At 41.6% G+C, this 27,644-nt stretch overlaps 1 protein-coding gene across 6 annotated transcripts in view; it reads left to right on the top strand.

Moving 5' to 3' along the window:
- Positions 1–27,644, top strand: part of ATXN7 (ataxin 7) — a 90,054-nt gene that overhangs the window by 54,948 nt on the left and 7,462 nt on the right. For all 6 annotated transcript variants that reach the window (XM_075432302.1, XM_075432301.1, XM_075432303.1 and 3 more), the window contains 5 exons: positions 22,657–22,909; positions 23,549–23,811; positions 24,591–24,673; positions 26,596–26,861; positions 27,285–27,483. In XM_075432302.1, coding sequence (XP_075288417.1) covers positions 22,657–22,909; positions 23,549–23,811; positions 24,591–24,673; positions 26,596–26,861; positions 27,285–27,483 — 1,064 coding nt within the window. The remainder of the gene's footprint in view (positions 1–22,656; positions 22,910–23,548; positions 23,812–24,590; positions 24,674–26,595; positions 26,862–27,284; positions 27,484–27,644) is intronic.

Raw genomic sequence — 27,644 nt, 5'->3', positions numbered from 1 at the left:
GTATAGGATTTGGAAAAGGGATAATAATACAGGTTTACACACCTTTTGTGGTTTCTAGGAGGTTGTGAGGTTGGAATAGAGAAGGTCATCCCATAACCTTATATTCAGCCTGGAGAGACTCAGCGGGCAGATCCTGGCAGTAGAGAGAGAGATGTTCACTTGTGTTGCTTGGGTCCATCCTGCAGGTCAGTGTAAGGTCTCTTGTGGAGCTCCTTCATCTCATTGTACAACCGTACTCCTTCCTCCCTGAGCCTGGTCTCGCACCCACCTTCAGTTAGCAGGTTTACTACTTTGGCTAGTCATAAGGGGGCTTTTTTGGTGTTGGTGGTAAGTGCTTGGATTCAGACAGAATATGTGTTATTTGTTGCGATTTAATTGGGACAAATGATCTGTTAACTATCCTTGCTGATATGCTGTTGTATTTCAGATGTTTTATCTTATGTAAGTATTACAGTCCCTGCAGCGTCATGTATTTGGTTTCTTCTGACGTACTGCAAAATGAATATAAATTTGTCCGGCCCTCTGTTAGCTCCAATTTGGCATCAGGTATTTGTTCTGAAAAATCTGACATCAGTAGTTAATATTTTTAAGCTTTATTTTTCAAAGTTCTGCAGATGTTGCTTGTTTAGAATAGAATAGAAGGAGTGTTTAGCATGGATTGCCAAGTCAAAGATAAAGTGTCTGTGCAAGGCAGCATCTGAAGCAGATAGGAGAAGAAAGGAATGTATTGAATCTTGTTCCAAAGCCATTGGACCTGAGGGTTGAGGGGTTTGTTGTTTGGTGGGTTTTTTTGTTTTGTGTTGGTTTTGGTGTGTTTTTGTTTTGTTTTGTTTTTTTTCCTTTGTAGGAGATTGCCTGAGCTCCTATGTGTTTTGGAGGGATAAGCTTTCATTGTGGCCTGCATACTTTTGGCAGCAAGCAATTTGTTTCAGTAATTAAGTGTCCGCTGTTCGCTAATGTCCTTTTAAAGCGATATGACAATGTTTTATATAAATCGTAGGAATTTTCTTGGGTATCTGTTGTAGTCTAATAACTAAAATAAAACTTGAAGATTGTGTGGTGTGTCACAGATGTGCTGGAGTAATCTGCCAAACGTATTGCCAAACGTGCACAGGTGGCATTTGGCATATTACAGCTCAAGTTAATGTATATAATTTAACAAATTATCATTGGCAGCTTCAGCAGCTTCTGTTTAAATACACAGTCCTCTCACAGTAGTTTGCACAGTTCAGATTCCAGCAGCTGGATCTTAGTCTCCGGGTCCAGCAACAACTAGTTTTAATTTCTTCTTGGCAGAGACTTTTGAAATTCTGTAGCTTTTGCAAGAATTGTCTTGGCGTATTCCCAAAAGGGAATGGACTCAGAGGTCAGCACAGGATTCATTTAAAAAAAAAAGTTTCAGCTGCTTCTTTAGTTCTTCTTAAATAATGCATTATTAAATAAGAAAGTATTATTACCTGGAAAGAACCTCTGTAAATACATTTCAGGCTTTGAAATGTGTACCCCAAAGCCATTAGCTGAATACCAAACATGCTAGCTGGAGTTTAAAGTCACAAACAAGTTCTGCCGTGCAGATTTTAAGGGATGGTGAAGTTAGGCACTGTGGTTAATTGTAACAAGGCAAATGGTTCATGTGCAGAAGGCGATTTTTGTAAGTGTCATGGCTATGGTCTTAGTTACATGAAAGCGTAGAGCGTCTGTTAGAGAAGTTGATGGCAGTTTTCCAGTAAAACTTCCTCCTTTTTTGTGGGTACGTGGATTTGACCAGCTCTGGTTGAAGACGTAAAGCACTTTTGAGTATCGGCTAACAAAAAAGGTGATGTTCAGCTTCGGATTTAAAGAAATTGATTGTTCACTTTACTGCTTACCGTGTAACTCATGTTATTCTCCTTACAGCACAGTGTCTGCTGAAGTATTGCAACCTCGAAGTGCGTTGGTGTGCTTTTGGGTTTTCTTACCTTTGGTTAGTGTGAATATAATTTCGTGCTGTTCTGCCATTGCAGAAGACCTACATGCAGAAATCCTTTTGTTTTATTATTGGCTGGCTAGAGATTATCTTTTTTTATTCTATTCTTACTAAAATCTTAAAGTATGTAAAAACAAGTCTAACATACAATATTATACAAGGGTTCCATGAAAACCCTTCCCCTTTAAAGTGATCTTCTTGCTAGGTATTTGGAGACTGGGACCAACTGCTCACTGTTCAAGGTAAACATTGACAGGGGAAGAACAAGTGGAAAGAAAGAAAAACAAAGATATTTATCTTTATGGGAAAAGAGGAAGCAGTGCTACATTCACTGTTGGTTACAGAACAGTTGGTCAGCAAGAGGGGGAAAGTTAGTATGTTGATCAGTAGGTTGGAGTAAGATCTAAAGAGGACAAGTAGTTCTAGTAAAAAGAGTAGCTGTTGAGTATATTTGACTACAGCTTCAATTTGTAAGAAGCCAGCTGGGATAGTTGCATCAGGTCTACAATTAAAAATGATTGACAGCAAGAGAGTGAACTGGTCTAAAAGTCAATGCTAATTTTGTCATTCAGCACTCAATTTGAATGATGGAACGGCGCGTGGAGCAGCGCACAGCTCCCATAGGCATAGTTTCAGATTTTCTGCAGGTTCGGGGAAGGCCATTCTGCATTGGCTTACGTGCTCCACATCCTGGGAAGGTTTCCTTCACAGCTAAAAGGGCTCTTTCTAAGGCCTAAGCCACTCCTTCAGGCTGGAGCCCGGCCAGAGGAGGTGGCACGCAGTGCGAGGGCAGGCCGTGGGCACGCAGGGTTTGGCACGCGGCCCTCAGCTGAGTGCCGAGGAATGAAACTGCAACCTGTTTGAGAGCTGGGGAGGTGGAAGAAGCCTGGATCGGAATAAAAAAGGGCAGGATTTCTGCTGTTGTGGAGGAGAGTTGGGAGTGTGTCAGAGCCATCGAGATGTGAACTTGGTGGTGGAAGGTAGCGTTAAAAGTAGTTTAATTTCAAAAGCTGACCACATGCAGATCAATTATTTATAAGGCCTTCCTCATTTATTTTTTGGGGAGAAGTATGTGTTCTCATGAACTGCGTCGATTATTCCAAGAACTGCAGACCTCAGATGAACACCACAGTGCTTCGTGATTCCAGGGACGAGTATTCTGGGAAGCTTTAAAAACAATGTTGAGTATTGAACTGTCACGAAGAAAATAGTTTGGGTTGTTTTTTGCTTGTTTTTCATGGAAGCACATAGTTTCAAGTGGCACAGAGTGTACCCTCTCGTCCCACCAGCCGACTCTCAAACAACTGCCACATTTGGAAGGGAGAGGATTTGCACGTAGTCTCTTTTTCTCTGTAAACACAGCTACAAAGGATAGATAGGAAATCTTATCAGTAACCATCAATTACCTCAACTTTTTGCCCAGACACCACTGCTCCCAGCACAGAGCTGTGCAACACCTGGCTGGGGCAGCAGAGCCCAGCTAGCGCAGGCAGAAGGGTGGCAGCTTTGGCAGGGCTGGTTCGGCACGGCTAGGATTAAGTGGTTTGTAGCCTGGGTGGGTGTATGTCCGAGGGGGAGAAAGAGAGGACATGGGGGAACAGCTAAAAAGGGAAATGTGAAAAAAAGAACTTGAGTAAAATATATATAAAAAGAAATAGATGAAAACAATGAGGGGGAAGCTAAATAAGAAAGGTAGGAGAAAATGACCTTGCAGGAAAGAGAATGAAGTAGGTATGGTGCTGGTTTTATTACTCCGCATTGAGGAGGAAAAGTGGAAGAAAGCAGCCAGAGGTTTAAAAGGGCAAAATGAACAAAAGCTTTTTCACTGGTCTTTCCTCTCTTAATGTTTTGGCAGCAGTGTCGCTGGTGGGTTTGTGTAACGTCATGGTAGGCTTGGATTTTGCACGTTTTGGTGGTGGCTGGGGGAACAGCAGTGTGTCCTACTTGAGTCACCTCTCGCGGCTTTATCAGGCACTGCGCAGCAAGGAAAGAGATGGATGTGTGCATGCACGTGCACTTATTAATAGGTCGTCTGATGTTTACTATCTTATATGTCCCTTTTACTGTTTCTTGATGGACTTGTTAAGTTTATTTTAAAATTCTCATTTTCTGTACTCTAAACAATATTTTTTAGAGAGTAGGAGGTGCATAAGGTGTATGTGTAGCTTTTGCATAGCTTTTGCAGTAAGAGAAATGCCCCCAGTTCTTTACAAGTGGAGAGAAAAGGAGGTATGGTACTAGAGGGAAGGAGGTTACCCATGCTGGACCTACATAAAAGCAGTGTTTTGTAAGAACTTCTTTATCTGCTGCCTCAGGAAAAGTAGGCAGCATTCTGAAAGCTATGTTCTCACCTACAGCAACCAGATGTGTATGTGAGTGTCACACCCTTGGAAAAAGTTGAGACAATATTCTTACCAAATTAAAAGAAATCAGTAACATTTTGGTTTTAGGTACAGCTACAAAGTGGGTAGGCTGCTACCTAGTTTAATTAAGAATTATGATCAGTAATTTTTACCTGTTATTTATTTACTCATTTTCGATCACTAGGTTGCTGGCTTTTTAAAAATAAACTACCAGATATTGACATGATCCTGTTTTGTTGTTTTTTTTTTTCTTTCCAGGCAATGTGATACACTTAAAATCTAACATCTGATACACATAGAGTCTAGAAACTGTGTTTTAAGATATTACCAGAAGAGGGAGTGTATAACACTTTGTATACAATGAAACCTGTACATTTATTGATGAACAGCATTAAATAACCACGATTCATGTAATAAGTTAAAAAAAAATAATTGCAGGCTGAAATTTACTTTCAAAAGAGCAGAATTAATGCCAACTTTTAAGTTCCTCATTAGGCTTAATTCAGTTCAACACTAAACAACTATATCCAAGTAATGTAAATGGCCTTGAAGTCAATTCAGATTCCGAAATGTTGTGTCTACCTGTAACAAAGATTCAAACAGCTTTTCCGTAGCAGTCTTGGATTAGTTCTTGCAGTACCCAGCTCTAGAAGAGTTCCATAACAAAGTGAATCTTGAAAACAGTTACAAATACTTTTTTAAAATGTAGAAAAATAGCAAACAAATAGATAAATATGATATGAAATTTTACAGAAGTCTGTGGTACTATTATTGACTAAACAGGCCATCATTAGCTGTTCCAGGCAGTAACAGCCAAAATACTTCCAAAGCCTATTATGTGCTATTGATGAAACAAAAATACAATGTAGTACTTGTAGAGAAAATCAGTGTTTTTACTCTATGATTTATGTAGATATTCCTCAATTTTTCGTGCAACAGGGCAACAGGTTAATTCTTCAAGCAATAGCAAAATGATATAGGAGGAAAAGCTATCAATGTGTCTAACACGTAAACTCCTAATAAACTTTGTCTATTCTGCTGCCTCATACAACCTCTGCAGTATGTGAGAGTGCTGCTGGCCACGAAGATTGCAATTACACTTTGTTTCCCCAGGTTGTATTGGAGAAAGAAGAGCCATCATCAAGAGATTCTTGTCCTCTTTTCTATTTTCTGTTCCCCAAATAATGAGTTGTCCATGTTGGTACGGAACTCTCGCTCTTTACACTGGTTTGTAAAGGATGCAATTAGACCAGGCTCCTGGAGAGCTGAAGCAGCTCCCACAGAACTGGGTTTTTCTTCGTTTGGCAGCGTTGTCAGAAAATCTTTAACTCGCAATTCTATATAGAGTAGCTTTTCAAAAGGAAGCCTCATCTTTTAGCCAGATCACCTTCATATGTTTTTACCCCATAGGATTTTCTTCCTCTGCCAGGCAGAAGCGGTATTGTGCTGTGCCCTCTATGTCTGACCCCACGGCTTGCAAAGAACCTGTTCGTCGTGTCTGGCAGTGGGAAAAGCCCTGGTTTCTGCAGTGCGTTGCAGCCAATTCTGTGGGCCAGGTAGAAGGTGCACCCCTTTCAGTGTCCCCTTCCACCTTTGATCCTGAGACTTGCATATGCTTGTGGATTATTTGTAGAGTTGGATTTGAGCTGATCAGAAGTTTTGTGTGGTGTACTTCAGCAGTGTTAAGAGATGTTCATTATTGTTGGTAGATACTTACGTGGAATTCATGGATCCTCTCCTTGCTAAGAGGAAAATTGGCTGTGTTGTCTTTGTTACTGTGTGGCTGAAGTCTGCATTTGAGTTCATAGGCTAAGCATTTTGATGTTCTGCTGCATTAGAGTGGACTTGTGAAGTAGTTGTTTTCATTTCTTTTGCATTTATAGAGCATAATGAGAAGCCTTACAATACTCTGTAAGGCTCTGGCCCTTCTTGTCCTTGGCATGGGACTAGCTAGCACTCATTTTCTTCGGTTTCATTGTGGCTTACAGCCTCTGACGAGCCCCATGTAACCATGTATGTGCCTGGAAGCATGCCGTGTTGGCCCTCTCCTGGCCTCTAAGGTCAAAGGAAAGGTTTTTAAACTGCCACAGTTCAGTCCCCTCCCCGTCATAGTGCCATGTACGCTTTGACCAAAGGTCATCATGTGGGTCACAGAGCTGTCCACCAGCCAGCCTCTAAAAATACCCATGACTGCTATGATAGACATAGAAATGATGTAAACTTATATATGTGCGCAGTATTGCCAGGCTTGATGTTCACATCTTGCTTGTCAGGGATTGAGAATGACAGCTAGTGGCATTTAATTTTGATAGTGGCCAGTTCCTTTCTCAATCCAGCACGCTCTCTGTAGTATCGGTCGGTGTTCAGACTGAGGATGGGTACTGACCTGTACGACTGTAGCCATCACCTTTTTCTATGATGACAAGAATGTACCCGGGGAGGCTGGAGGTTTGGCAGATAGTTAGGGCGTGCTGAAAGCCCCGACGAGCTCCTGGGCTGCTTGCAGTTTCCCCTGCCCTGTCCCGGTTGTGCAGGTGGCAGTGGCCCACGATAGGTGTGGCTGTACACTTGAAATCTGGTGTACTAAATGGCTTTTTCTGGTTTTAGTCCCTGAAAATGTCATAACTCTATACAGAAGCCTTCGCTCTCTGTGTGTACACACGCGCTATATGGGTAGCAGTTATATTTTGTATTTCTGGTGTAAACAAGCATGTTGAGTAAGTGGAGTTGATACTAAGGCATAAAATGCTGTCACTTGATTGTGCACCAACAAGCCTGTCAAGTTGTTCCTCTGTAGTCAGTCATCCATTTTATTTTGGACTTGCTCCACTTTTCTGAAACCTGAGGAACTTTGAAGCATGCCCACTTGGAAAAGAAAACACCCGAACCAGATATCTTCCCTGATATATTTGTGTTTTCTGTAGTGCATAAGACACTCTCCAAAGCGGCAGCTCCGCAAGATAAAAATCCACTGATTTCAAAATCCATTGCCCCGTGGTTCTGGAGGTTCTGGTAACTTTATTCGTGATGGAGCACTTGTTTCCAGCTTCAGGGAGAAAAAGACACACAAGGCCTTAAATATAAGTCAGTAGCAGTACTTTTTATATGATTTTTCTGTTCCCTGCACAAAGGCTGGTTTCGTGGTGTCACACAGCGTGCTGCGGGGCTCTTTCCGTGCACCCCCCGTAGCAGCAGAGTCGGTTTTCCAAGTAACTGTGCTGGAGTTCTCAATCGATCAACTTTAGGAAGTTTGGTGTTGGCTGGAGGCCCAGCATTCTCTTCCTTCCAGGAAGAATAATAATAGTAGCCAGTAACCAAACAATCTCTTTAAAGCAAAATATTTACAACAAAATTATTTTAGACAGTACTAAATGTAAACATAAACAGGCTGCAGTGTACGCAAGCCCAGCTTATGCAGTGTTGATATCAATCAGGTGAAATTCCGTGGATATCTGCTTTTTTGTGTGTGTATGTACTCCTCAAAACTTTTAGGAACTGGCAAACTAATCATTACTGCAGCTCATAACCCAGTTCTTTGTCATGCCCAGTGGCTTAGGCCTCCAGCCCGTTCCCTGGGCTCAAGTCACACTTTAATTCTTGCTAGTCCTTGCTCTGTTAATTGCTAGCTTCGGCACAAGAAGGTTTGTGGCTGTGGGACTGTCAGGTCTTTGGCCGGATGGTTTTGCTCTTTGTTGCGGAGAGAGCAGATGGCGCGAAGGCTCGAACTGAGCAGTCGGGACTGGGGGAGAGGGCAGGAGGGCTTTTTGCTGTGGCAGTGTTAGCTCGCACCAGCCAGCTTAAAGGGATTGTGAAACTGGTGCTTGAGATGGCTGAGTTTTGAGAAGGGATAAAGGAGTTGTTTCATGTGCAGTGGAAATAATGAAGCCTGGTTGTCCGTGGCTTTGTCCTGTGTGTTTTGCCATCTCTCACCCTCCTGTTGCAACACCTCCTGCTCTGTGCACATACATAGCTTCAGGTTGCATGTCAAGTTTTGCCTTTTCTTTTTATCCTGGCAATTTAATAAGGCATGCACGTGCCACAGCTAGGCTGGAGTGTGCATGTGAGGACTGGTCAGTGAAGATCTTCCTGCTTTCCTTCTGTAAGAGCACTGAGCGGTCCTGCCTTCCCTATCTGAATGCTGATTAGTAATGCTAATGATAAACCTCAGTATCTTTAGGACCTCTGTCAGCAGGGGGGTGGGAGGGCACACCATCTCAAATCCAGCTCTTCAGTTTTCTTAACACTAACCTGGTTTCAAAGTACAGAACACTACAATGTAGACAAGTGAAAGGAGACATGGTAGAGCTGCGTTTATCTCACTTCACAAAACCAGACAAGAAAGTATAATGTAAGTAAAAGGTGAAAAATTCTCTAGCCAATCTTAAAAACAATTTTCTTGGCAGTGCAAAATGTGTAGAACACTTCAGGTTGTAGAATGATTTTTTTTTTTTCCTTTTTTTTTTGGCATTTCTTAACTTTTTGCAGTGCTCGTTCATACTAGGGAGTTACTCTGTGTGTGTGCATAGTGTGAGCATCACACGTGATATAAATACCTTTTCATGTTACATGTGTTCAGAGAGGAAACGAAGAAAGGAGGGGCTTGATGCGGTTCTTTATGTTATCTTGAGTAGCAGGAAACAAACTTTCTACCATTGCAATGCTTGAACACAATTCAGGTTGTCCTGCTTGGATGATGTAGCAACAGCAAAGACCTGGAAGTGAGGTTCTCTGCAGTGGTGCCTCATGAGCTGCTTCTCTCCCGCTGCCCTGCCCGCGCTGTCCCGCGGAGCTGGCGTTCGGGCAGGAGTCTCATCGCTTCATCCCCCTTCCCCGGCAGCGAGCGGTGCGTGCAGGTGTACGTCCCTTTGCGCATGCGTCTGCACAAAGTACGGTCGCAGCCTGCAAAGCCAATTTTAGGCCTCTGATCTCGGTTATTAACTGATGATGCAAGTGTTTATATTCAATCGAATGTTGTTGGTGTTTGGGGGATTTTTTTTTTAATGACTTGAGGTAGTGTTGATAGAAAATAAAACTTAGCACCTCTTGCGATATTTAGTACTGGGATAAGAACTTCATAATTTCATTGCCTTACATAACGGATTGTTTTTACTACATTAAGTAAAATTACTTTTGCGTTTGTCAGAGTACGCTTGCAGCATGTGATTTCACTGTGGCACGTGCATCAGTCCGTTTCAAGGTGAAACCCCATGAGTATTTACTGTATGAAGTTACTTAGAAACCTTTAGGCATTGGAAAATAGTAAATAAAAACACACAGAATGAGACAGTTGGCGTATGTGCTGCTGCTATAACACAAGCAAGCACAAAGTCCCGTTGCATTCTCTCGGGCATTGTGTGTCTTCCTGTGGGCCGTTGCCCCATATGAATGTGCCGTCATGCCTCTCCCTTCCATTCCAGCTCCTGCCTTGACGCCCAGCTGCTGGGGTGTCTTAGCAGTTGGGTTCTTTGTCCTCACTCTTTACTCAAAAGGAGGACAGCTTTCTGTGTTGTTCCACATAGGAATTAAATTGCCTGATCTTGGTCGGTTTATTTGTGGAACAAGCAACAAAACAGAAGTTACGTGCCCTCTTGGTCCTAAAATGAGAGTAGGCCAAATCAAAGAGTAATGAAGGATAAATTCTAGTTTTTGAGAAGACAAATACATCAGTGCTGGTTCCCCACATGGTAGTTTAAAGTCAAGAATTTTGTGAACCACTAAAATCTGTTGGAGACTTACCCGGTTTTAATTACGGGTGTCAAGTAGAAGAGTGTACAATAGAAACAAATCCTCCATAAACATGCATGCCTCTGGTATTAATTTTAGCGATGGAAGGAGTTGTGTTTTAAAAACAACAGAATCCAAGGAAATGTCTTTGTATTCCTGAGTTGTCCTTGACAGTTATTGGGTAGGTGACATGAACTGTCAACTTCTCTTGAAATTCAGATTAAAAAGAGGAACTGGTTGCTGTCTCGTATTCTGAGTGCACAGACATGGGAAAGTTAGTGTTTAGTATTTGTGGTTTAGGGTTTAGTATTCATTTCTAAGCTTGTTAGTGGGAGCAGTAGTCTCCAGGTTTCTGCGTGTTCCTTTAAAAAATAAAAAAAACAACCCAAACAAAGCTCAATCTGCTGAAATAGTGCTCCCTGCTTCTCTCTAACCCTTCTTAATGCAAAGAAAGTAATATGCTAACAATCTGATACCAGTGCGCGAAGGTGTTTCTGCAGGCCAACTGCCTTTCCTCTTGGCAAACTTTATATTTTAGTGACAATGTGATTTGATGAATTTGTGTGTAATTCGGTAAGTGAGAAACAACCAGAAATTTCAGCTTTGATTGTGGTAATTTAAAACAAGAGCAAAAGCCACAAGATGTTTTTTTGCTATTCTGTTTTCTCAGCAGATACACTGTCATTTTTGCAAGTGATTACTTAGGAAGTGGTCCAGAAATTAGTAATTTGATAAAAATTAGATTTTAGTATCCATGCACTGCTTTTGGGTGGAAATCAGACCTTGGTGTTCAGACTTCAGAGTCCATAAATTTAGGATGTCAAGGCCTGTGTGGAAGTTCAGGACAGTAAATACTGGGGTGAATTTTTGCTGCTGGAGAAGCACGCCAGGAGTGTTCCCCGGTGCTGTGCCGGGGTGGCAGGGACCGTGTCCCGGTGGGATGCAGCCGCAGCGGAGCCGTCCCAGCGCGGGGCAGCGGGTGACGAGAACGTTCGCCGGAGGAACTGTCCCAGTGCCGCTGGCATGGGCCTGGCAGCTCCCGCAGGAATCACAGAGCGGATCAGCCTCCATCCACACCGCTCTGCCGTGGCCATATCTGTCCGGCACCGACGCCACGTCTGTGGGCAGCGGGCTGGTAGGTGGAGCTGAGGCCGGCCCGGAGCCCGGGCACCGGCAGCGAGCGGCCCGGTGTGGTCGGTTCGTTACCTGCGGATGCAGTGGGGCCTCGGCGGAGCTCGCCAAGCGACGTGGATAATCTCCCGGCGAGGGATTAAGCGCTGCAAGCTGCCTGCGCGAACCCTTCTGAAATGTCACCGGAGCGTCTGGCCCGGCTCCAAACGCCGGCGGGCGGCCGGTTCGCCGCGAGCGGGGGCAACCCGACGAGCTGGGTGCCGTGCCGCGGCCCGCGCTGGGAGCTGCCGCCGTTCTCCAGAGCCGGACCAGCACCTGGCCGGGGGCCACCGGCAGCAGCCTCTGCTCCCGAGGCGTTTCCCCATGGAAAAAGCGCTCTGAAGCCACAGCTCTGATGGGGAGGGTGCGAAGGGAGAAAATAGCAATTAAAGCTTAGACAGCCGACTGCGATTCTGTCAGGCCTCTAGATGAATTGGCGGCTGTTAATCAAAGTATCAGTTGAGAAAGAAACTATCAAGAGCGTGTTTGTTTTAGCTTGTTTTGCTGAGCGTACTCATCCCTGTGACTTATAAATCAGAGGGCAAATCCGTTCCTCGTTAGGGCTCTGCAGGTGGCTGGCTGTGGGCAGGATGGTCTGTGCTGTTATGGCTCTCTTTTGGAGGAAATAGGAAACACACAGCCTGGATGTGTCAAGTGCAGTTGTGTTTTTATTTAAAAGGTTAAACCTGCACAAACATTGTAGTTAGCACATCCTAATTACAGCATTGCTTGGCTCTTTCAAAGTGAAATGTGAAAAGGGCTGGTGTGTTTTCATTTGAAAGGCATTATTGTGCAAGCGCAGTAGGTTCGTGCCCTCGTTTGACTATATTAGTGATCTCTGTGAGACTTTGCTGTGCTAATGCTGCTGTAAAATTTTAATTAGTGTATAGTTAACATGGTCAGTGTTTTTAAAGATGAAAACAGTTGTTTCATGCCAATTGTGATTGACCAATGTTAATTAAATAAGCTGTAATGATCCTTTTTTATAATACAAACACGACCAATGCCTAAAAACCTTAAGTCAGTGTAAGCTAATATAAGGCTCTGATTTAAAACAAGATACCAAAATGTGTATTCTCTGTTTTCCATTCATGTTGCAGATTGAGGATTTATGTTCCAACAGATTTCAGATTTGGAGAAGTTATTCAACTCTCGAAACATCTGTTAAAAATATTGCAGTTTGCCCTACCACAGGTTTGCTTCCCATCTTCATTTTCCATCCTGAAGAAGTTTCAGCATTTGTTGTATTTAGAGACTTGGACAGAAAATGGGGTGTTATTCGCACAGGCAGAAGCCCAGCCCGGACCCCTCACGCCGTTCTCATTTCTCCACAAGGTTTCCCTGCAAGTGGGCACTGCCCTTGGGTACAGAGGCTCGGTAACGCGTTCGTCCCCTTTGCTGTAGGGAAGCACACAAGCTGTCCCATCCGTAGGGCGCGCGTGGTCGGTGCCGTGTGTGCGGCGACGGAGGTGTGAGACGGGTGACATCAGAGGCAGCGACAGGAGCTTCCTTCTCAGCTCCATCAGTCGGCGTTTCCTCGGCCCCGCCGTGAGCAGTAACACATCGAGGGAGAGGAGGGGCTGCTCTAGTTGTGATATTTCCTCTTGTTCTCCTGCTCAATTCACTCTTCTTGATTGCTTTCATATGGAGAGCTTTCCCTTTCAAGGTTCTATTTTCTTTTTTTTTTTTTTTTTACACCTGTCTCCAGAACTTTGTCGGTTAGTTCATAACCCCCTTTGTATTTTGGGTCACTAAAGCTTTTAAGCAAGTTTTCAACGTCAGCTCTTTTTTTCTTTTTTTTGTAGCGGAGCTGAGTCTAACAGTCAACATACGACGATTGAAGTTTGCTACATGTAAAGAAATAGCTACGGGGGAAAACATTAGAATTCCTGATTGTGACGTGAGCAGAAGCATTAGCAAGATGAAAGCTAGACAGGCATGTGGATATGTGAACTCATCTGAATACATTACACAATATCATAATGTTATGTGATAAGGGCTTGTAAGGAATATTGTTGATGCTGAAGGGGAAGAACATGGTGTGTTAAAGGTGTAAATCTGTTTTGTGGGTAAAAATGGGCAGAGAGAGAGAAAATCAGAAATTAGGTGGTGTTTTTTCCCTTAATTCTTTATTCCCATGCTTTCAACACGCAGTTCTTTAACCTTCTGTTTACACATCTTTTTATGAAACATTAGAATAATGGGAGGTTTTTTATTTTTAATTTGCTTTAGGCTTGTTTTGAAAAACTGAAGCTTTTCTTTAGTGTTGTTCAGGGTAAGCGTATGAGACAACAGTTTTCCAGCTGTATTTTTGAGGAAGCTGCCCCATACTGCATCTTGGTACGATGCTGATCTGTACTAGTTACCTTTGTTTGCTGCTTGTATTGATTACCACTGCGACTTCTCCAAAGTATTTTTTTTCCCCAAATAACCAGTTTTTTAATAGCAAAAAATTGTTTGTTCAATACCTGCTTTTTAATCAGGCAGTGCCGGTATTGTCATGTCGTCAACAGGCTACACGGAGATTAGTGCTCATGGTGTGGACGTTATAATCTCTCCATGGCCCGATTACCAGCTAAGACGCACTACTGGCTTTCCGTAATAACTTTGCGATATTGATATTCCAGCGTGTGAGAGATTTACAAGACAGCTACCGACTGAAAGGCCCAGGGCTAGTTCCCTGGTGAGAAATCTGTCCTTTCCCCCACCTCTTGGCAAGTTGCTTGTGAAAGTATACCAGAAATTTGATCTTGGATATTATGCCAGGCACTTTTGAGATGTTACAGCCCTCGTGTTTGGGTCTACCTGAGCGAAATGGGGCATGGAGGAGGACGGGGACGAAGCGGAGCTTCCCATCAGTCGGGCTGCCGGGCTTCCTTCTGCTCTGTGAGTAATTTTATGTCCTGCCTCGATCAGTTTTCACACGTTACTCTTGAGAGTGTTAGTGCTCTCCGTGAGGCTGTGAGTAGCTAACACAAACCTGACGGGAGCATCCCTAATTCCAGTTTGCCACTGCACGACAGAGCAAAACCCGAGCCTGTCTGCAGGCTTGGGACGGTAGTACGTGCTGGTTGGTGCTTCAGAGGTTGTTTTACATCTCACAGGGGCAAACTCTCCGTGTTTTAAAGAGGAATCTTAAATCCTGTGGCAGTTGATTACAGAACTACACGTGTACTGAATTCAAGGGGTTTTGAAAGGGTTAGTAACAAATATGGAAAAATTGAAAAACTAGTTTTAGTAATGTGCAGGGAGTTGTGGAGAGGCAGCAGTGGAGAAAGGGATGTAGGTGAAAGTTATTTATTTAAATACATTTTAGTGTTGCTATTTTTTGCTACATTGTTAATAAATCTGTTTGCAGTCAGCTGCGGGCTCTCCTCTCTGTGGCGGTGGTCTCGGGGCCCGGGGAGATGTGCTGGCTCTGGGGCCGTTCTGCAGCAGTCACTCGCGGTGGAGATGGCCGTTGCTGCCCAGCTAGTGTTGTGCTGTTAGAGGAAGACAACGTCAGCCTCGCTGCGCTGTAGCTGGACCATTTGAAAAGTATCATTTAAATACCCTAAATTATAGTTAAGGATCATCTCCTTTTTGAAATGTGATTTCTGAGTATTGATGTTGGCATTCGTAATCTCACTAGTGAAAATTATCATCTTCCACTATTCCCTCTCTTTTCTTTAATAGCAGCAATGGAACTGTGACCTGGCTTATGCAGAATTCCACACTACTTTATCTAATGTATTTTGTGCAGTGATCGCTTGTGAGTGGATTTCAGTTCTTGAAAGTAAATCTCTAGGAAAATTACAAACATACGTATTTAGAAATCAGAAGTCGAGTAATTGGTTTTAGAGTTTTAAAAGTAGCCAGTGCTTCTCCATAACTACTGTAATGAAACTAACAAAATAATAATAATAGCTAATATTTGCATTCTGAGTGTTCAAAGGGATGTGGTTAACTAGCTAACAGTCATAACACCTCTTGGGAGTTGAGTAAATAATTTGCAAATATTCAAATTTCGATGTCGGGAAACTTCAGAGGGTGAAGTGGCACACCTAACGCGGCACGGTGAGGCTGGGGAAGACAAAAACCAGGATACTGCTCAGAGGATGTTTTCCAGTTCCCAACGTTGTTTGCGTTTCCTATGTTAAGTGCTCTGGTAAACCTGCTTTTAGAAACAAACAAAAGTGAAAGTTGAGCTAAAATCTGTCAGTCCAGGGCTTCTGGACTGATGGGAAGTCAGTTACATGAAACTCTGTTGTAAATGCATCATCCAAAACGATCAGTGGCTTTTCCAAATTGAGCATTTGTAACCAAAGCATATCTTAAGAAAATAATTTGTTCTCTGTAATTATAAAATCAGTGCACTCTAATTAAAGCACAGCCAGATTTTATATGCTTTTTAGGGAAACTTGTAGTGTGTGTTTTGGAGGTGACTGACAGAGGAATGGTGCAGGAATTTGTGCCTGGAGTAGTGGGACCTCCACTCTGACAACGAGTGCTGGACCGCCGAGCGGGAGGTGAATGCACCAGCGCTGCCATTACACAAAGATGCAGAGAACAGACGATATGTAAAGCTTAGTGGTGATACAGCCCTCGTCTGAGAAGTGAAAACGTCCTAGGAACTGACATAGAATATTGGAGCATACCCAGTCAGCAGTAGGGTCTTGATGCATTTGCTTTATTTGTCTGTTGGCTTCAACAAAGTATTTTCTGAGAGAAAGATCTCCTTGTAGGAGAGTGAAATGTTTCATGGCAGTTAGCGAGCTTGAAGCCTCCACAAATTGCTTTAATGTGAAAGAACATTTTAAAGGGAATGTTAAAAGCCAGTGATCTCTGTAGTTACGTTTTGCTCTGTAGTATGTGACTTCAACTTAAATTCTGTTTTTTGCCCTGAAGAAGGTGATTTTATCTTCTTGGCCATTAACTGTCTCAGTGTAAATGTAGGACTGTCTTTGACCAATGCTGAGGCACATATGCGGTGAAGGTGTAATGCAGGAGTATATAAACCAGCACATTCTAAATCTTTGCTAGGCAAAGCAAACCTGTTAACATATCGAGTTCTGGAGGTGAACTCTGGGTTTTAAAACATACTCTTCAAAATTGGCTAGGTATGCATTTTAATAGATTTTTGAGAAGAGACATTTTAAATGAAGTTTTACCATTAAACTTAACTGCCTCTTTACGTGATGGTATCTGCACCAATAGAAACATTCTGTACTCCAGTTGCGCTGAATATTTTTGAAGTGAGGAAGTGCAGGACATAAGGTTGCATCAATATTGCTAACTTGGCCACAGTCTATATAAAAGATATTATATCAACCTGTTTCTTAGATAATTAGTATGTGCTTATTACTGTGCATTTGTAATGTTGAAGGACTCTGGTCAAGATAAGGAAGACCATTGTGGTAAGTGATGTGAATACATAGAGAGAGATGATGCTTATGTGTGCGCCAACCTGACTTGCATTTGGTATGCTGCAATATAAATTATGATACTTTTCTTTCCTTCTCTTCTGCTAAAGTGGTGTTTTTCTGTGAATGGAGCGCAGTAAGCTTACAGGACTATCAGTCAGATTCTCTTAGTGGTTTTGCTAACACTGGGTGATAAGCAATAATACCAGCTGTCAGTTGCAGAGCGATGGTATTTTATGAAATAGTAAGAAGAATTCTCTCTAGAGACATGACAGATTGTACTGGTGCCAGTCAGGCCTTGGCAGTCTGTCATACTGATAGCTGGGGCTCCGTAGATATTTTTTTCTGTAACTTTCTTGCTGGAATGAAAAACACAACTTTGTTTAGGTGCTGTCTGTTCAGCTAAGAGTGTAAGTTTAAACACCACGCCGTGGAAGATGGAGTGACCTCATCTGGACTTACAGTGCAAACAGAGCTGATGGGATGATTAAAGGGACATCAGTGGAAGATTAAGGCAGAGTCCTTGATATCTAGGCCTGGCGATTAGAGCGGGATAATGAAGCAGCAAGAAGTGAATGAGCAGCAGAGCGAGATCCCACACAGGGGATGGCTCCCAAGCAGCTGCACGCTGCCAGGGTGCCGTCAAAGGGAGAGTGGTTTGCCTGCTATGCCCGTGATTGTCTGAGCGCTTGTTTCCTCTGCGAAATCCTCATGGATCTAATTTTTTTTTCTTTTTCGTGCTGCGGTCAAACTGATGGTGGATCAGAGCCCAGCACGGGCATTTGGGGCAGAGCCACAAAAGTGACTGTAGTTGGTTGCTGAGTAAAATCTGGAGCTATGGTGAGGTGCCCTTCCACGGCAGTGTCCCAGTCTCTGCTCTCCTGTCATGGCATGGATCTGATCCTTCCAGAGAAATTAGAAGATCAAGTACATTAGCTCTCCACAATTACTCTAGAAATGAAATAGTCATACTCACAGAAAATAAATTTTATCCTTAATTAAAAGATGTTTGTTTAAAAGATGTTTGTTTTAATACAGCTGTACTAAATAATTTCTCAGATGACAAGTCAAACAGTAGCTCAGTATGCTGGAAAAAAAGATGAGTTTGCTTTACGCTGTACTCCTGTCACACTTATACCTAAACTTGCACCTAAGGTGAGACACATACATGAAATAATGATTATTTAGTTACAGAATCACAGAATCATGGAATGGTAGGGGTTGGAAGGGACCTCTGTGGGTCATCTAGTCCAACCCTGCTGCTGAAGCAGGGTCACCTACAGCAGGCTGCACAGGACCTTGTCCAGGCGGGTCTTGAATATCTCCAGAGAAGGAGACTCCACAGCCTCCCTGGGCAGCCTGTGCCAGGGCTCCGTCACCCTCAGAGGGAAGAAGTTCTTCCTCATGTTCAGACATACCTTTATGCTGTGTTACAATATACGCATGTAATTCTGTAGTCTGAGTGATACTCTTACACCTAAGCTAACCTATGTTAAAACTGTCTTTCTGAGCGTTAACTGAAGTTGCAGCCTTTGTCACTGATCTGAACTTGTGTATATTGGAATGGTTGTGCTTCATTCCTAATGATGGCTCTGCCAGCACTGACACAGGTCAGTTTGACTTTTGCCCAGCACTTATGTGAGCAGTCAATATGAAAAAATGAGCTTATGAAATTTGATCTGTACATCTTGTATTTGCTGCCCAAAGCTATTAATTGGTGCCCGGAGAGAACAGCACAAAACACTGCCTAGATTTTGGGAACTAAGTGTAGACCTGGGAGGAACATTCTGAAAACGTTGAAGTGTATTGTTGCTCTTTGTTTGTTTGTTAAGCATAGAGCAAAGAAAGAGCTTTTTATGAAAAAGAGGGGGTTTTCTCTATAAGAGGATATCTTCTTTTAATATGGAAATAAAGTTATAAATCAGTTGGACAGTAAGTCAAACTGTTTACCCATTGATGGAAGAATAAGTAGTAGTAGCCAAACAAGGTGGGAAGCTTTTTTATTCTTTCCCCTTTTTTTGTTCTTCGCCTTCCAGGTTACTTTCTTGCATTTTGTCAGAAATTAATGCACGTTTAGGAGGAATTATACAATGGAAAATAAGATTATTTTTTTAAAACCCAAGAAAATTGGCAGCCAGACTAAGGGCCAAGTGAAACTGTTTAATTTTTCTTTCAATTAAAGCTTTGAAGAGATTTAAATTATCAATATCTATTTTCTCAGGAAGTCCTGTATGCATTGGCAGTATGCCTATGTAATTCTTGCTCAACCATAAGTCCAGTAGCACACAAACTGGCGCTGTATTTTTCCAAACTGATAGTTAACAGATACCCTGGTCACTGAGCGGAGACAGTCTTTGCTGGGCTGTCTCTTTTCACAGCTTTCTAACTCTCTGTACAGCCCTGCTCCTTAGGGCCACAAATATATAAAATAAATGCAAAGGTATTTAGGGAGCAGGTTGTTTGTTACGGTTTAGTGTTGAATGCAGCTTTTGTTTTAGGTCAGATTCTACCCAGTGCTGTGGGATCAAGGAAGACTGGAGGTTCTTTGTCGAAAGCCAAAACATGCATCTTTCTGATATTTATAAAACAAGTAAACAAAACACCAAACAACAACATCTACCCCCTCACCCCCCAAAAAAAATCCTCCTCCCAAATTTTAGGAGTTTAGACCCGTGTTCCACAGGCGCTGTATTTGCAATACCACTTTGATGTCTTCTAAAAGCAATCATGACATGAAAAAAATTGTTTTTCTTTCAAGAGTTATGTGAAGGGAAGGAATGGGAGTGCTAACTTTTAAAATATGAAAACTGAACACCTGGAGATAATTATATTTTTAGATGTTTTCAGACTGAGTCAGAGTTAATGGCAAATGGGATCTGTATTAGATTGGCAGATGATTAGTAGAATTTATCATTATAATATGCTTAGCATAATAAGCATGGTGGTCCTGATTATTCAGTGACAGTTTGTGTAGTAATTTTTCCGTTAAAAGACTCTGTCAGTCTGTTAATAAATACATTCATTAGATCAAGTATGCCATGCTTAAAGCATGTCTGGTTTCAAATACAGTATTAGCTTTCTTCAATAAGAAAAGACCTCAGTAGTTTTCAGATGGTTTACAAAACAGACCTTAAGCAGAATTCACTTAAAACCATGAATTTTATAAAAAGACTGAAACATTAAATATAAACAAATCCTAGTAGCAGCCCTACCTCTACTAGTATACAAGTCAACACGAAACAGGTCTAGGCAGGTCATGAAAAATCAGCTGGAAAAGCCTTCTCATTTTGTTGATGAACTACAGCAGTTGTGGTTGCATACAGAACGAGTGACTGACGGTTTCACAGACTTACAATGTTACAATATCTCTTTCAGAAATTGTCCCAAAATTCTAGAAAAAGCAGATTTGGGTTGTGGTTTTTTTTGTGTGTGTGTGTTCCAAATCATAGCCTGACAGGTAGACTGTAATCTTGATGCGTGATCAGCCATTAGCCTTAGTTCTCTTAGGTCATTTTTTTGGATTATCATCAGTTTAAAACACTTTCTTTTTATATCAGCAACATCTCAATTTAGTAAGAGAACAGTACCAGTTAAGTTGCCAGAAAAGAAGCATTCACATGATTTCAGTTAATAGCTGAGAATAATATTTTGTCTACTTTATTCCTAATGATGGGATGCAAGGAGGTACTCAGTCTTATTCTCGTCCCTTTCTCTCCTTATCTGCCAGGTTTCCTCCCAAGGAAGTAACAACCTCTCTTCCTTCAGAAAAAAAAAAAAAAAATCAAACTCCCAAGGATTGCATTAGTCATCCACTGGATTATTAGAGATTTTTTGTAACTGTGACAAGAACTTGGACTTTGGATTTTCTAAATATATGGGAGGTGGAAGAGTATTGAGCAATTTTTCTCATTATCTTGCAGAGTAATCTCTCAGGGTGTAGCATCGCTGAATTAATGGCCCTCAAATAGTAACTTAGCAGAGCTGCTCAAGGATTCTTGCCATTGCTATTAAAAGGCATTTGGCAATAAGCAGTATGTCATCTTAGAAGCACAGCCGTTTACTAGAACATAAATATGCTAACATACTTCACTTACGAACTCTTCAATCGTGTCTGGTTCTAGAAAACAGCGTAGATGATCTTGCACACCACAGACAACTAGTTGTTCTACATACTACAATTTTAAAGCAGTTGTTCTTGAGATGAGTGATAAATAGTAGCATTCGTTATGTATTTCTGTTGGGCATTTCACGTGATCTCTCAGAGCTCTTTGGTAAATACTAATTAAGAAGTGATGACTCTTTTGCAGAAGGTTTGTTAGGTGGTTAAACAGAGAAACACACATCACTTGGTGCAGTCTCAGAGATAATTTCTTGACTGGAGTTTCCTAGTCTGAGCTCTTTGCTTTTTCATTTGATTTCTTTTCTTGAGCTAATGAACGTGGTTAAAATGCTGCTTCCCCACCTCTGTGGGCAATTGGCTTGCCAGGTGCTGGACTGCTGCATCCTCCTCTCGCGCTGCTGGAGCGGCTTGGCTCGCTTCCTCGGGTTCTTGCTGCCGCGCTCCGTTACAGCCCTGCCTGCAGGAGCCCCGCAGCGGGTGATGTGCCCGACGACACTGGTGCAGGGTCGGTGCGGTCCTGTTCGGCGGCTTCCAGCTGCGAGTGGAGTCCTGGCTGGCCATGGCCTGTGGCATGTGATTGCTGTGTTTAGCGCTGGGGGGGAAATAGGTCATACACGCAGAACGCTGATATATTAATTTACACTTTCCAGAGCATTGCAGCCTCCTGTACAGGTTGAACTGGACTTGACTTCCACTCTTGGCTGTGGTGTTGTAACTTCACGAGTAGCCTGCTGCTTTCACGGTTTAAGGAAACTTCAGTCAGAATCTGTAGGCTGCTCCTGGGATCGGTCGGTGCACCTTTAACAGTACTTGGCTGAGAAAGAGATGTTGCTGCTGCCGAGGAGAAAAGTGCCTTTCCACTCCCTGGCTGGACCTGCTAATTCTTGTTTCTCTCTTAGATCTGTGGTTTGTGTATACTTAATTGCCAGCCACGTCTCTTGAGCAGGTGTTGATTACACAGATCATCGAGGAATCACAGGTGTCCAAGTGTCAGTCAAGCAAACAGTTGATTAACGTGTCCGTGTAGCCAGAGCTGGGTGCTCCCTGAAGCTCTCGGATGTTTTCTGACTGAGATTTCATTGCTCCAAAGGACTACCTGGATCACATACACTATTTTAACTGAAATGGTGTTAGCAACATATTAATGTTAATGGTTTAATGTTAATTAAATTGTTTCTTTTCCAACACGTTCATTGATGGAACCTGACCTACTCTTAATTTAAATGTTCAGGTATTACTTTTTTTTCATAGAAGAGTATCTGTTACTCCTTTTGATGTTGTTCGTTGATATAAGGATTCCTAAACTAGTCATACTATGAAAAAAAAAAAAAATAATAGGAAAACAAACCAAAACAACCCAACACCCCAAAAAGAAGTGTAAGTCAGTATTTTAGCTGCTGTTCTCAGGGTATTCCACACTGAAGGTCTAGTAGACCATACCAAAAGGTTGTGATGAAATGAAAGTTAAAATGTTGGCTCCAAGATAATTTTGACTATTAGGAGACTTACTTACATATAATTGTTATACCTTGAGGAAATACAGTGTTTAAGCTTGCTCAGCCTGAGGATAGGGGTCTGTCTACTTTGTGTGTCTGAGGCCCAGGTCTGATTCTCTCTTTTTTGTTCTTTAAGATGGAGAGAGAATGAGGAGGGTTATTAAAAGCTAAGCTCTAGTGGCTGAGGAACATAGCTCCCAAAGTTGAAAGAGACTCCCGTAATGGGCTGGGGACCAGCGGTGAGTTGGAGCCTCATGGGTTACAGTGGGGCTTGAATCCTCTGTGCCCTGTGTATGGCAAGGAACCTCCCAAGCCAGTAAAGGAAAAATGTCAATGGAGTAAATGACAGCATGAAGTATTTCTAAGAATTGTTTCTGTATGGGAGCTTAAAAGGCCGTTTTCTCCTCCTTTTCAGAAAGAAGACACAGCTCCTCCAGCAAGCCGCCTTTGACTCCTCCCTCCTCTTCAGTATTTTCCCTCATTTCATCTTTCCCTTCAAAAAACAAAGGTAGCAGTGGAAGTGGGAGCAATCGTTCATCCAGTGGAGGTACTAGTGCATCATCATCAAATTCCAAGTTGTTGAAATCACCCAAAGACAAGCTGCAGATCAGCGGAAACAACAGGTTAATGCATTCGGTACAACATAGCAAAGTTCCCCATGATAAACTGTGAGTATGCGTTTTGACAAATAATTAGATGTTATTACTTGCATAGACACTGCTATATCAGTAGAATTTCCTTTTGTTGCAGAGGGTTTTTCGTTTAAGAGATAATCACTTCAAACTCATGACTATGTTGAACAAGAACTCTTGCAAAGCTGCATCTTAAGTCACTATAAATAAAGGTCATTTTACTAGGGGCTCTTATTTCTTTGATCTAATCTGCATACTTTGATCATAAGGGAGTTTTAGCTCTGATTCAGATTATTTTTAACCTGCACGTGTGAGATTGCAGGAGTGATAATATAATTCACTATCACAGAACGGGGCATTTCTCACTGGCCAGAACAGCCCCATTCCAGTTGCTTTGGTGATGACGCTGTGTCTGTGAATCCAGATAACAGTTTCTGAAGTCCCTGATGACTCTCTGAAATACTTACAAGGAAATGGAGAAAAGAGGACAGAGGAGATTATGTACGTCATAAAAAATGTGAACATAAAAAAGAATAAGAAAACTGGGAATAAAGGAGGAAGGTCTACATTTGCATTGTGAATAGATCAGAGTATTGTTGAGTGATAACATTTGAAGTATTTTTATAATTTATGACTTATTTTTAATTTTCGCCCCTTTGCTTTTATAAATAATAGTATGACTCCATCTGTCAAAGTGGAAAAGATTCATCCAAAGATAGATGGTGCCCAACTGAAAGCTGCTGTTGGTCCAACTTGTTCTACTACTGTGAGTTCCTCAATAAAGACTGGCCTTAATTGTCCCTCAATACCAAAGCCACCCTTGCCTTCCCCTGGACAGATACTGAATGGTAAAGGTCTTCTCTCTGTGCCTCCATTTTTGGAAAAGAAACCTGAAGAAAATACAAATAATAGGAAATTTCTACATAAAAGATTGTCAGGTAATGGTTTTTAATTATTATTTGTTGTATTCCTCTTAGTAGTGTATCTATAGAAATACAAATATAGAATATATAGACATAAGTTTCAGAAGTAAATTGAATGCTTTTATGACACTGTAACTTGTAATTAGGTACGTTTTGTGTATTAGAATTCAAATTATAACTTGACATACTCTTAAAGGACGCAGTCAACTTGAAATGTAGCTGTTGCTTTCAGAAAACATGTAGACCTCAAAGGCCTGTCAGTTCTTACAGTCTTAAAATTAAGCTCTTCTGTTGTCTTTAAAGTTGTTTTTTTTTCCTGATGTCTATATGGAAGGTTCAAATGTACATAGAAAATGAAACAACTAGCACCTCAAACTCAATAATATAAAACCAGTCTGCTCTTTACACTTATTAAAGACAATGACTTTGAGTGTTAGTAGAATGGTAGAAAAATTCTTAACACCAAAATGAACAACACAGAACCACCATTAGTTTGTCACAGTTCATGTTGGTGGTGACTTCTAATCCCAACATGCAGGATCTGCTCCTCCTTTAGGGTCCCTTTCAGCTGTAAATTTCTCCATTCTGTGTGTAGACTTGAGATCTGTATTTCAGCACACCATAAACTTGCCAAGAGTGTAGAAAAGTTTATTTGCACAATTTTATTGTGCATTTTTGTACATTTGCCTGTGTTTACATGTGAAAAGTTTCCAATATGGTTAATTTTTATAATGAAAATATTAGTATTTAAAAATGTCTTTTGATAACTTTTCAATACTGCATACCTTTGACAGAGAGAGAATTTGATCCTGATATATACTGTGGTGTCATTGATGTGGAAACCAGGAAACCTTGTACTAGGTCTTTGACATGCAAGGTAGGATATCTTAATCAGAATAAGATTATGTAAAGTTTTAATTCCATTTCCTAAGGAATAGGATAGAAAACAGAAAACTACGAATTTTTGCTGTCAGTAATTACTGCTGTAAATGGTATCTCTCAAAACCTGTTGCCCAGAACCAAGAAGGAATTGTTTTTGAAGTTAATTATTTATTCAGAAAACATATTTGCTAAAGTAACCTGGAGATTTATATTTTTGTACAAGCCCTTTAAACATGAATGTTGACATGGGACAGATTATGTTACTCCACATGTCGGTAGTAGGTGGCCAGCATGTTCTATTTTTTGAGGGATAAACTTTGAGTCATTGATCAAGAATTATAAAATGCCTCATAAGCATTAAAAGCATTATTTGTTTATGCAGGATTTAAATAAATCAAGCTCCTCCCCTCTCATACCCCCTCCTTTCCCCCTGGCAGGGTCTGCAGCAGATACTACTAACAGCTTGCCCAGAGAAGCTGTGGGTGCCCCCTCCCTGGCAGCGCTCAAGGCCAGGCTGGACGGGGCTCTGAGCAGCCTGGTCTAGCGGAAGGTGTCCCTGCCCACAGCAGGGGGGTTGGAACTGGATGATCTTTAAGGTCCCTCCCAACCCAAACCACGCTATGATTCTATGATACTTGGGAGGTATTTGTGTAAATGCCCATGCTGCTCGATGTGCGGCTACAGCCAGCTCAGAAATGAGTCTTCTGTAAAAGCCACTGAGTATGCCTAGAGGTCAAACTCTAAATTAAACAATCTGTAAAAACTTTTGGTCAAATTAAATGTGTTCTCTGGCTCAAAAATCTTGGGGACAGAGGGATATCACTTAAATCCAAGGAACTAAAAATCCAGATCCCCTGGAACTGTGTAATATTTAGCCACTTTCCTGCAAAGCTGCTAAACTGTCTGTAGGGGAAGCATCTGGTAAATAAACTACCTACAGAACAAAGGTAAATGAAGCTGGTACCGGTGACCCAGAGGAACTCAACTTGAACACATTGCCCTTTTGGATTTAGAGGGGAGAGGTAATTGTTTTGCTAATAGAGGAGGGAAAAGCTTCAAGATTGTACAAGAGAACTAGACAAATCAGAAGTGTAAGAAAGAAAGTAAAAATGTTTCTTAGCAATTCCTTATACCTACTGATAAAATGTTTTTTGGAATTGCTATTTGTGTCTAAATTATGTGATAGAAATTTTTACCTACTAAAATGAACTCAGTCAAACCTTTTGTGCCATATGAAAAAAGGTATTGTGTGTGACTTTTGCAATTCAGAAAAATAACCTCCATCTATTTCACTTTACCTAGAATTTGTGCCATATATATGTATTATACATTTTACTGTGTGTAGCATTCAGGACACTCAAAGGACTTTTGAGTTCTGTCTGACTGTGGATTCTGCTGTATTTTTTTGCATTCCTCAATACCTATTTGGTTACATTAGTTTTCAAGGAATATATTGGTGTATAGAAGGCAGGCAAGTATTTTTAAATCTTTTTCATGTTTAAAATCAGACTTTTATTGGGAGAGATTATTGTGTTAAATATTTTCGTAAGTGAAAGTAAGTATTTAGTGGTTTTGGCTGTGCACTAGGGTAAACAAAATGTTTTTAGATACCATGTTGGAAATTAAAATATCAATGTCAAAGACTTTCAATTCAACTCTTTGGCAGTTTCTCTTTTAAAAAGAAATTTGAAAGAAGCCTCTTACTCAATTGCAGGGTTCTGTTATTTTATATCAGATAGGGATATTATCATCCACCAAGCAATTTTAAAGTTTCTTTTCGAAGTCATTCTTCCATTTGTGTACTAAACCATGAGTGGGATGATTTTCTCTATTCTAGAACTCTGGACACGTGTTTTGAGTGTTTAATTTCCACAAATCTAATAGCTTGGAATTAATGATTTATTCATGGCTTTGCAGACACATTCCTTAACCCAGCGGAGGGCTGTACAGGGTCGAAGAAAACGATTTGATGTGTTACTAGCCGAGCACAAAAGCAAAACCAGGGAAAAGGAACTTCTTCGACATTCAGATCATCATCAGCAGATGCCCCCTCTCAGGGAACCACATCCCTCACCTACTAAAACTTCCCAGGAGCTGCACCAAAATTCTCATGGAGTTACTCTTACAGAATCAAAGCCTTTATTACCTAATAAACCCAAACCTCACCCCCCCAGTCTTCCAAGGTAAGGAAAATCTGTGGGTCCAATGTTATGAAATTAATACTGGTAGCTTCATCAGGTGGATTTTGAAAGAGCGATATGGATCTGTTGGATGGGGCAGTATTTTTTGCTCTAGGCCTGGTGACTGTCTGTCTGCAATTAGCAATTACATACTGAGCTGTAGCTCGTAGCACGGAGGGTTTGGTGTTTGGAACAGCAAAAGCTGACTCGCATCGAAGAAAGCAGTTCAGCGGCGGTTAGGCAATGTTGCTTTTCTACTGGTACCATACCTCCTGTCCTTCCTCTTGGTAGACATGTTACAAGACTGTGGAAAATACCAGGAATCTGTAAATGTAGATTTCCCTCTGTAAGTAGTAGTAAGCATTTAAGCATGGAGTTTTTAACTGGACTTAGTTCAATAGCATCTTTACTGCTTGTCTTGCCCAGGCCTCCCGGCTGTCCAGCCCAGCACAGTGGAAATGCCCCTAGCGAGTCTCCTTCTGTCCACGAGTCCCCGCACCCTCCCTTGCCTGCAGCTGAGCCAGCATCTCGGTTATCCAGTGATGAGGGAGAATGTGATGAAAAAGAAGAGCCTGTTGAAAAACTGGATTGTCATTATTCAGGTCATCATCCTCAACCAGCCGCTGTACGTTTTAACTAAAAGCTAACCTTGGTCTCTCGCTGGCCCTGAACCTGTAAAGAGATTACTTGAGGGTTTTAAGGGTGGTTTTCTATTGGGTGTGTGATTATTTTTTTTTTTTCTAGTTTTTAAGAAAATTATTTTGTTGCCTTGTAAGGAGTGAAGGT

The sequence above is a fragment of the Opisthocomus hoazin genome, chromosome 11 (genome assembly GCF_030867145.1).
Source record: "Opisthocomus hoazin isolate bOpiHoa1 chromosome 11, bOpiHoa1.hap1, whole genome shotgun sequence".
Lineage (NCBI taxonomy): Eukaryota > Metazoa > Chordata > Aves > Opisthocomiformes > Opisthocomidae > Opisthocomus > Opisthocomus hoazin.
The sequence above is the reverse complement of the archived record's forward strand: the minus strand, read 5'-3'. Positions and strand labels throughout refer to the sequence as shown.